This window comes from Armigeres subalbatus, chromosome 1, assembly GCF_024139115.2.
Source record: "Armigeres subalbatus isolate Guangzhou_Male chromosome 1, GZ_Asu_2, whole genome shotgun sequence".
NCBI lineage: Eukaryota > Metazoa > Arthropoda > Insecta > Diptera > Culicidae > Armigeres > Armigeres subalbatus.
In genome coordinates this window covers 125,454,596-125,464,490 of record NC_085139.1, presented here as the reverse complement: position 1 = coordinate 125,464,490, position 9,895 = coordinate 125,454,596, and the positions used below count along the sequence as shown (strand labels likewise).

The 9,895-nt window shown below is 41.2% G+C and overlaps 1 protein-coding gene across 3 annotated transcripts; it reads left to right on the top strand.

The window, feature by feature from the left end:
- The first annotated feature begins 1,135 nt into the window (after nucleotides 1-1,135).
- LOC134206069 (molybdopterin synthase catalytic subunit 1) lies at nucleotides 1,136-2,281 on the top strand. 3 transcript variants are annotated; one of them, XM_062681758.1, is made up of 3 exons: nucleotides 1,136-1,207; nucleotides 1,295-1,798; nucleotides 1,861-2,281. In XM_062681758.1, exons 2-3 carry the CDS (start codon nucleotides 1,670-1,672, stop codon nucleotides 2,188-2,190), a joined length of 459 nt encoding a protein of 152 aa, XP_062537742.1. In that variant the 5' UTR covers nucleotides 1,136-1,207; nucleotides 1,295-1,669; the 3' UTR covers nucleotides 2,191-2,281. The 3 variants fall into 3 exon arrangements, with proteins under 3 accessions (XP_062537742.1, XP_062537749.1, XP_062537737.1); XM_062681765.1 differs by having other exon boundaries at nucleotides 1,162-1,179; XM_062681753.1 differs by lacking the exon at nucleotides 1,136-1,207 and having other exon boundaries at nucleotides 1,220-1,798.
- Nucleotides 2,282-9,895: the final 7,614 nt, after the last annotated feature.

Below are 9,895 nucleotides of genomic sequence, written 5' to 3'. Positions count from 1 at the left end.
TAACCGTAAAAGAAATGCAAAACCTTCGCACATAGACGTTGGAGATCACGTTGTGGTGAAAAACTCTTTCAAGCGAAACAAGCTTTCTTGCAAATTTCATCCGGATCAACATGTTGTAGTTCGCCGTGATGGAACGCACCTAGCGTTGGAAAACTTGAGAACTGGAGTTATATCAAGCCGCCACGTAAATCATGGTAAGTGCATACAAGGCCAAAAACCCTGTATCTGCGAGCAATGAAAATAATGGAGCCGTAGAAGATTCTGTAAATGATCACAAAACTGAAGTAAACAATGATACATCAAATGAAGCAGAAAATTATATTTATCCTTCACCAAAGCGTATCAGAACGAAACCTTTGTACTTGAAAGATTGGGGAAATATGTAGGATCTAGTTAGCATGAAAGAATGTAAATTACATTGAACCGATGAATGAATATCATTCTGTATCCAACCGTCGGCTTAGTTACTATACAATAGGTGCTACGCCGACAATAAAAGCTACTATAGACGTCCCAGCTACAGACATGGTAGGAAGTTTTCTCATTCCCTCACAGCTGAATCTAACCCTTCTAAATAGCCAGAGAAAGGTTGAATGTAATAAAATAAAATCGAAATGAATAAACTTGCTGTTCCGTGTATAGAGAAAGAGAGAACATCAACCGCACATATTTCAAAGCTGGTATACAGTTGTTGAGCACTGCCTGTACTCCGTACACGACGACGCAAGACCTGTCAAGGAGACCTAAATTGACGTTCGCCATAAGCCGTATTTACAAACAACGTTATGAAAAGAAGTTGATATATCGTCCGTAGATGTATGGTAAAATATGTTATATTGAATTATGGCCATCATAAATTTTCTCAAATCATAATCAATTTATTACGCATTTATTACTTTATTATGCACACAGAACTTGGACAGAAGCTCTACTACTGATTTGTAATTTTTATAAAATTGTCATAATAAAATTATCCTTGTCATTTTTCTAGAAGACTACAGAACCGTGCACAGAACAGAACATGGTAGGGAATGTTTACAACAGCGGAACATCACATTGTGAAATCATGAGAACAGTGATATCAGCTGTTCTGAAACATCTTGCAAGAAGGTTTATCGCATTTATATACATATATTGTTGCTACGTTCTGATAATAATTGATAGTTATTTGATCTCTCAGTTCGTTATCAGGAACCTTGCGGATTCAGTATATTATCTTTCTTCAACTGTGCACAATCATCGTTTCAACCTCGGTTTCATCATTATATTTATCATCCCTTATTACTCTTTGCAGCTAATAGAAACTGGTAGTGTTATGCACTTTGTAGTGAAATCAGCATACAGTTTAAATAACGTACTATGAGCCAAGGTCGAAACTCGGAGGAAGTGGTGCACGTGAATTTACTGTTCTTTGCCAAATCACGCGAATTGGTGGGGACTTCTTCATTTGCTAATTTTCCGGTGGTTACCATTGAAGGTCACCAGAGTGGATCGGTAATTATAGAAGCAATTTGTGAACGTTTTCCAGCGTTGTCTATCATCCGCGACAGTATAATCATTGCACACAACGAACAGTACTGTGAAGATTTGACTAAACCGATTAAGGTAGCGGACGGTGACGAAATTGCAGTGATTCCACCCATTGCTGGAGGATAAATCTTTGGTTAAGATGAACTATCTTAAGCTCACGTACGATAAACTGGACGTGGGAGAAATCAATGACCTGGTAGCACATGAGAGCTGTGGAGCGATATCATTATTCGTTGGAACAACCAGGGACAATTTCGATGGCAAAAAAGTATGTTGTCCAGAGAATCAAGTATAATTATGTTTAATAATTCAATGATATCTTATTCCAAGGTGGTTTTATTGGAGTATGAAGCGTATGATGCAATGGCAATTAAATCAATGAACCAAATATGCGAGGAAATGCGTGAACATTGGCCTGATATCAGAAATATTGGAATTCACCATCGCCTGGGAACGGTTCCTGTCAAAGAGGCATCAGTCGTGATAGCCGTTAGTTCGCCACATCGCAAGTCCAGTCTAGAAGCAGTTCACTTCGCCATCGATAAGCTGAAAACAGGTGTACCTGTGTGGAAAAAGGAAAAGTACGCAGATGGAGAAGGCTCTGAATGGAAGGAGAACAAAGAATGCAGCTGGTCAATAAGTCATAAAAACAAACACTGACACTGTGTACAAACCATTCAGGGTTATATGTAGATGAATGAATAGTTAAAATTGCGGAATAGTCTATTGGGAAATTTTAGCATGGAAAAAGTTGACTGTCACTCAGCAGAATGATACGGTGCAATACGCAAATATTGTTAAACAAACAAATAAATATATATTGATGTTTTTATTTGGAACATTGTAGCCTTCGATTATTGATTTAGCAAAAAAGCCGCTTGGAACATCTGATTGCGTGTTTTATTCTTAAGCTTCTTCACAGATGAGATAAATTATCTCATTTTTTCAAACTATGTACCTGGGTACTGCGGATAGAGCCGCTTTTCTGCGCTCAAGCGAGTAGAGGGATATTTTGAAATCACTCCCATAAACAAAATTATTTTGCAGTTACTTGGCTGTCAAACATTTCCCGCTCTTCGACTTTCTCTTTTCACGCTGCATGAGGACGCACAAATGCGTCAGACTCCACATGACTTTAAGATTGTTTACATACATTCCTGCCCCAATTAGCTGTTGAATATCGTGAAATTTCGTAACGAGTACTTTTTAATTGCATTCCTACTAATTTTCAACTTGAAATATAGTGTGAGAATATGTGTTACAAAGAATACAAAACTCGAACAAAGTTTATTTTTATTTTTCCCCAAATAATAACAATACTTCTCAATATTAGATCAGAAACGAACATAACCACAATCTTCAATGTTTGGCTCCGGCACAATAGAAAGTTTTGGCTTCAGTTTGACAACCAAATCGATTCTATTCGCACCACCCAGCTATCTACTAATTTTTTTCTTATTTTACTCTTAACCTTTCCGTCCCCAACGTCTGTTTTTAAGGGCTTTCAAAAATCTAAACTGCTGTTAAAATCGCATTTCTTGACCGATTCTTTCGCAACAAGTTGCATTCCATCCGGATGGATCCCAATTTTCGATTTATACTAGTTTCGAGGCTATCCACAGCACGGTTCCAGAATTATTCCAGATTCCGTTGGGGTCAGTTGTCCCCGGAATAAGTGGCCATTTACAATTTTAAGTCAAAACAGGTCGTGCGACACCTCAAACTTCATGATTTCAAAAACAAATGATGCGAATGATATTTTTAGAGTTCCTGGCCCACTCAGACTCAATCTGGCCACATCGGTCACAATCCGGGGACCTAAGGAATGGCCATTTTCTAAATTGATTCAAAATAGGTCGTGCGACACCTCAAACTTCATGCTTTCACAAACCAATGATGGGAATGATATTTTTAGGGTTCCTGGCCCACTCGGATACAATCCGGCCACAACGGTCACAATCCGGGGACCAACGGAATGGCCATTTTCAAAATTGATTCAAAATAGGTCGTGCGACACCTCAAACTTCATGATTTTACAAAGCAATGATGAGAATGATATTTTAGGGTTCCTGGCCCACTCGGATCCATTCCGGCCACAATCCGGAGGACCTACGGAATGGCCATTTTCTAAATTGATTAAAAATAGGTCGTGCGACACCTCAAACTTCATGATTTTACAAAGCAATGATGAGAATGATATTTTTAGGGTTCCTGGCCCACTCGGATTCAAACCGGCCACATCGGTCCCAATCCGGGGACCAACGGAATGGCCATTTTCTAAATTGATTCAAAATAGGTCGTGCGACACCTCAAACGTTATGATTTTACAAAGCAATAATGAGAATGATATTTTTATGTTTCCTGGCCCACCGGATTCAAACCGGCCACATCGGTCCCAATCCGGGGACCAACGGAATGGCCATTTTCTAAATTGATTCAAAATAGGTCGTGCGACACCTCAAACTTCATGATTTTACAAAGCGATGATGAGAATGATATTTTAAGGGTTCCTGGCCCACTCGAATCCAATCCGGCCACAATCCGGAGGACCTACGGAATGGCCATTTTCTAAATTGATGCAAAATAGGTCGTGCGACACCTCAAACTTCATGATTTTACAAAGCAATGATGGAAATGATATTTTTGGGGTTCCTGGTCCACTCTGATTCAATCCGGCCACATCGGTCACAATCCGGAAACCAACGAAATGGCCATTTTCAAAATTGATTCAAAATAGGTCGTGCGACACCTCAAACTTCATGATTTTCCAAGCAATGATGGGAATGATATTTTTAGGGTTCCTGACCCACTCGGATTCAATCCGGCCATATCGGTCACAATCCGGAAACCAACGGAATGGCCATTTTCTAAATTAATTCAAAATAGGTCATGTGACACCTCAAACTTCATGATTTTACAAAGCAATGATGGGAATGACACAAGGGCGTAGCCAGAGTGAGCAGGTTGGGGCAAAACAACTCGAAAAGTTTCGGGCTCAAGAATTCTCCTTGAAATCGTTCTGGAAGCTCCCCTGGGAACTTCTAAATTCATCCGGAAAGTAATCCAGAAATTCCTCTGAAAATCGTTCAAAAATTTTTCTCATGTAATTGTAATTTCTCCTTATCTAGAAACACCTAACTAAATTTGTTTTTTAGGAAATTCATGAGGAAATTCCTTGAAGATTTTTTTTCTTCTTAAATTTTTCCTTCTAGACATTTCCTTGGGTATTCTTCCAGAAAAATCCTCCGGCATTTCCTTCAGAAATACATTCGAGAGTTCCTTCAAGAATACAAACGGAATTCCCTTCCAAATTTCCGCTGAAGTTTTTCAAAATTTATGACGGAAATTCTCCGATTTCGCTCCACAATTTCACTTGTAAATCTATAAGAAATTCCTTCGGAAATTCTTCTAGGAACTTTTCCGGGCATTCCTTCAGGAACTCTTCCTTTAATTTCTCCAGGATAACTTTCAGAAGTTTTTCCGGTAATACCTCCATAAATTTAATAGCGAAATCCTCTAGGATTTCATTCTGAAATTATTTCCGCTATTACATCAGAATATCCTTCACGAATTCATCTAAAAATTTCTTCAGAAAGGAATTCGTCCATATATTTCCTCGGAAATTCTTCCAGGTATTTTCCCGGGAATTGCTTCAGGTACTTCTCCAGAAATTTCTCCCGAATTTTTTCCCCGGAATTGTCCTGGAATGCTTTCCGGACTTCACTAGAAATTCACTCCACAATTTCATTTCGATATTAATTTGAAAGTTCCTCCAAGATATCTTTCAAGAGTTCTTCCAAGTATTTCTTCAGAACTATCTTCGGGAATTCATCCGGTAATTTCTTCAGCATTTCATCTGGGAATTTCTGCAATAATTTCTCCTGGTATTTTTCCGGGAATTCCTTCAGATATTTATCCAGAAATTCCTTCATGAACTTCTCCAAGAATAATTTCAGGACTTCCTTGTGAGAATTCTTCCGGAAGTGCTTGTGGGACCTCCTCCAGGAGTTTTTCTAAGAGTTCCTCTGGGAATCCCTCCAAGAACTTCACAGGGAAATCCAGGAGGATATATGGCAGGAATTTCACGAGAAATGGGATTTCGGAAGTTCCTCTAGAAATTTAACTCCGGGTATTCCAACGACTGTTCCTCTGAAAATTTCTTCGGGTGTTCCAGCAGTAGCTCCTCCGGGAATTCATTCAGGCTTTTTGAAGATAATTTATCTACAAAATCCTCCAGAAGTTCCTAGGAGAATTTCTGTGGGAGATCTGTTCATTTGGGAGTTCATCCAAGAGCTCTTACGATAGATACTCTAGAAATTCTTTCTGTAGTTCTTTAAGAAATTCCTCCAGAAGTTCCACCGGAAGTTATTCCAAAAAATCCTCTGATAATTTCTCCGGAAATTCCTAAAGAAATTTCTCCAGGAGCTCCTCCGGAAATTACTCCAGGAGTTGCTCGAAAAAATTCTTGGATAATTCATCTTATACACAAATCTCGTCTAGCTGAAACCTTTCTAGGGGTATGTAGCTGAGCTGGATCATCAACATCATCAGAGGACCTCCCGGAAATTACCTTCAGGAGCTCCCAGAGAAATTCTCGATGGAGCTTCTGGAGGATTTTCTATATAAATTCCTGAAGAAGCCTAAATGAATTCCATAAACAAAGCTTGAATGAATTCCCGGAGGAAATTCTGGAGAAATTCCCGGAAGAGGAACCCCCGTAGGATCTGCCGATAGAACTACAGTCAAACCTCCATGAGTCGATGTTCTATGACTCGATATCGAATCAAGGAAGCAAATTATCCCTTATTAAAAAATATTTCCTGGGTTACTGTGATGGTCCCTTCAAACAGATTTCCAAAGATTTCCTATTCCACATGTCGATATTTCCATGAGTCGATGGTCCCTTCAATATCGACTCATGGAGGTTTGACTGTACCGGAATAATTCTCGGAGAAAATCCTGCAGGAACTCTTTGAGGAACTGCCGGTGGAATTCCCGGAGGAACTCCAGGAGGAATTTACAGAAAAACTCCTGGAGGATGTCCCAGTAGAAATCTTGAAGTTTCCACCGGAATTCTATCCCAAAGAAATGGGAATTAATCTAGGAATTCCTCCGAAAATTCCATTGTTGATTTCATTTACGATATAATTTCTGTATGAATTTTCGGTGGAATTCCTGGGTCCTTGGATTGTGACCGATGTGGTCGGATTAAATCCGAGTGGGCCAGGAACCCTAAAAATATCATTCTCATCATTGCTTTGTGAAATCATGAAGGTATAGGTGTCGCACGACCTATTTTGAATCAATTTAGAAAATGACCATTCCGTAGGTCCCCGGATTGTGACCGATGTGGCCGGATTGAATCCAAGTTGGCCAGGAACCCTGAAAATATCATTCTCATCATTGCTTTGTGAAATTATGAAGTTTGAGGTGTTGCACGACCTATTTTGAATCAATTCAGAAAATGGCCATTCCGTAGGTCCTCCGGATTGTGGCCGGATTGAATCCGAGTGGGCCAGGAACCCTAAAAATATCATTTCCATCATCGCTTTGTAAAAACATGAAGTTTGAGGTGTCGCACGACCTATTTTGAATCAATTTAAAAAATGGCCATTTCGTTGGTCCCCGGATTGGGACTGATGTGGCCGGATTGGATCCGAGTGGGCCAGGAACCCCAAAAATATCATTCCCATCATTGCTTTGTAAAATCATGAAGTTTGAGGTGTCGCACGACCTATTTTGAATCAATTTAGAAAATGGCCATTCCGTAGGTCCCCGGATTGGGACCTATGAGGCCGGATTGAATCCGAGTGGGCCAGGAACCCCAAAAATATCATTCCCATCATTGCTTTGTAAAATCATGAAGTTTGAGGTGTCGCACGACCTATTTTGCATCAATTTAGAAAATGGCCATTCCGTTGGTCCCCGGATTGGGACTGATGTGGCCGGATTGGATCCGAGTGGGCCAGGAACCCCAAAAATATCATTCCCATCATTGCTTTGTAAAATCATGAAGTTTGAGGTGTCGCACGACCTATTTTGCATCAATTTAGAAAATGGCCATTCCGTTGGTCCCCGGATTGGGACTGATGTGGCCGGATTGGATCCGAGTGGGCCAGGAACCTCAAAAATATCATTCCCATCATTGCTTTGTAAAATCATGAAGTTTGAGGTGTCGCACGACCTATTTTGAATCAATTCAGAAAATGGCCATTCCGTTTGTCCCCGGATTGGGACTGATGTGGCCGGATTGGATCCGAGTAGGCCAGGAACCCCAAAACTATCATTCTTATCATTGTTTTGTAAATTCATGAAGTTTGAGGTGTCGCACGACCTATTTTGAATCAATTTAGAAAATGGCCATTCCGTAGGTCCCCGGATTGGGACTGATGTGACCGGATTGGATCCGAGTGGGCCAGGAACCTCGAAAGTATCATTGCCATCGTGGCTTTGTAAAATCATGAAGTTTGAGGTGTCGCACGACCTATTTTGAATCAATTCAGAAAATGGCCATTCCGTTGGTCCCCGGATTGGGACTGATGTGGCCGGATTGAATCCGAGTGGGCCAGGAAGCCAAAAATATCATTCCCATCATTGCTTTGTAAATTAATGAAGTTTGAGGTGTCGCACGACCTATTTTGCATCAATTTAGAAAATGGCCATTCCGTTGGTCCCCGGATTGGGACTGATGGGGCCGGATTGGATCCGAGTGGGCCAGGAACCCCAAAAATATCATTCCCATCATTGCTTTGTAAAATCATGAAGTTTGAGGTGTCGCACGACCTATTTTGCATCAATTTAGAAAATGGCCATTCCGCTGGTCCCCGGATTGGGACTGATGTGGCCGGATTGGATCCGAGTGGGCCAGGAACCTCAAAATATCATTCCCATCATTGCTTTGTAAAATCATGAAGTTTGAGGTGTCGCACGACCTATTTTGAATCAATTCAGAAAATGGCCATTCCGTTTGTCCCCAATTGGGACTGATGTGGCCGGATTGGATCCGAGTGGGCCAGGAACCCCAAAACTATCATTCTTATCATTGCTTTGTAAAATCATGAAGTTTGAGGTGTCGCACGACCTATTTTGAATCAATTTAGAAAATGGCCATTCCGTAGGTCCCCGGATTGGGACTGATGTGGCCGGATTGAATCCGAGTGGGCCAGGAACCCCAAAAATATCATTCCCATCATTGCTTTGTAAAATCATGAAGTTTGAGGTGTCGCACGACCTATTTTGAATCAATTTAGAAAATGGCCATTCCGTAGGTCCCCGGATTGGGACTGATGTGGCCGGATTGAATCCGAGTGGGCCAGGAACCCCAAAAATATCATTCCCATCATTGCTTTGTAAATTCATGAAGTTTGAGGTGTCGCACGACCTATTTTGCATCAATTTAGAAAATGGCCATTCCGTTGGTCCCCGGATTGGGACTGATGTGGCCGGATTGGATCCGAGTGGGCCAGGAACCTCAAAAATATCATTCCCATCATTGCTTTGTAAAATCATGAAGTTTGAGGTGTCGCACGACCTATTTTGAATCAATTCAGAAAATGGCCATTCCGTTGGTCCCCGGATTGGGACTGATGTGGCCGGATTGGATCCGAGTGGGCCAGGAACCCCAAAACTATCATTCTTATCATTGCTTTGTAAAATCATGAAGTTTGAGGTGTCGCACGACCTATTTTGAATCAATTTAGAAAATGGCCATTCCGTAGGTCCCCGGATTGGGACTGATGTGGCAGGATTGAATCCGAGTGGGCCAGGAACCCCAAAAATATCATTCTCATCATTGCTTTGTAAAATCATGAAGTTTGAGGTGTCGCACGACCTATTTTGAATCAATTTAGAAAATGGCCATTCCGTAGGTCCCCGGATTGGGACTGATGTGGCCGGATTGAATCCGAGTGGGCCAGGAACCCCAAAAATATCATTCTCATCATTGATTTGTAAATTCATGAAGTTTGAGGTGTCGCACGACCTATTTTGAATCAATTTAGAAAATGGCCATTCTGTAGGTCCCCGGATTGGGACTGATGTGGCCGGATTGAATCCGAGTGGGCTAGGAACCCCAAAAATATCATTCTCATCATTGCTTTGTAAAATCATGAAGTTTGAGGTGTCGCACGACCTATTTTTAATCAATTTAGAAAATGGCCGTTCCGTAGGTCCTCCGGATTGTGGCCGGAATGGATCCGAGTGGGCCAGGAACCCTAAAAATATCATTCTCATCATTGCTTTGTAAAATCATGAAGTTTGAGGTGTCGCACGACCTATTTTGAATCAATTTAGAAAATGGCCATTCCGTTGGTCCCCGGATTGTGACCGTTGTGGCCGGATTGTATCCGAGTGGGCCAGGAACCCT

Coding starts and splice junctions, on each gene's coding strand:
- LOC134206069 (XM_062681758.1), top strand. CDS start 1,670: ATGAACTATCTTAAGCTCACGTACGATAAACTGGACGTGGGAGAAATC. Junction 1,799..1,860: donor ACAATTTCGATGGCAAAAAA/GTATGTTGTCCA, acceptor TCTTATTCCAAG/GTGGTTTTATTGGAGTATGA.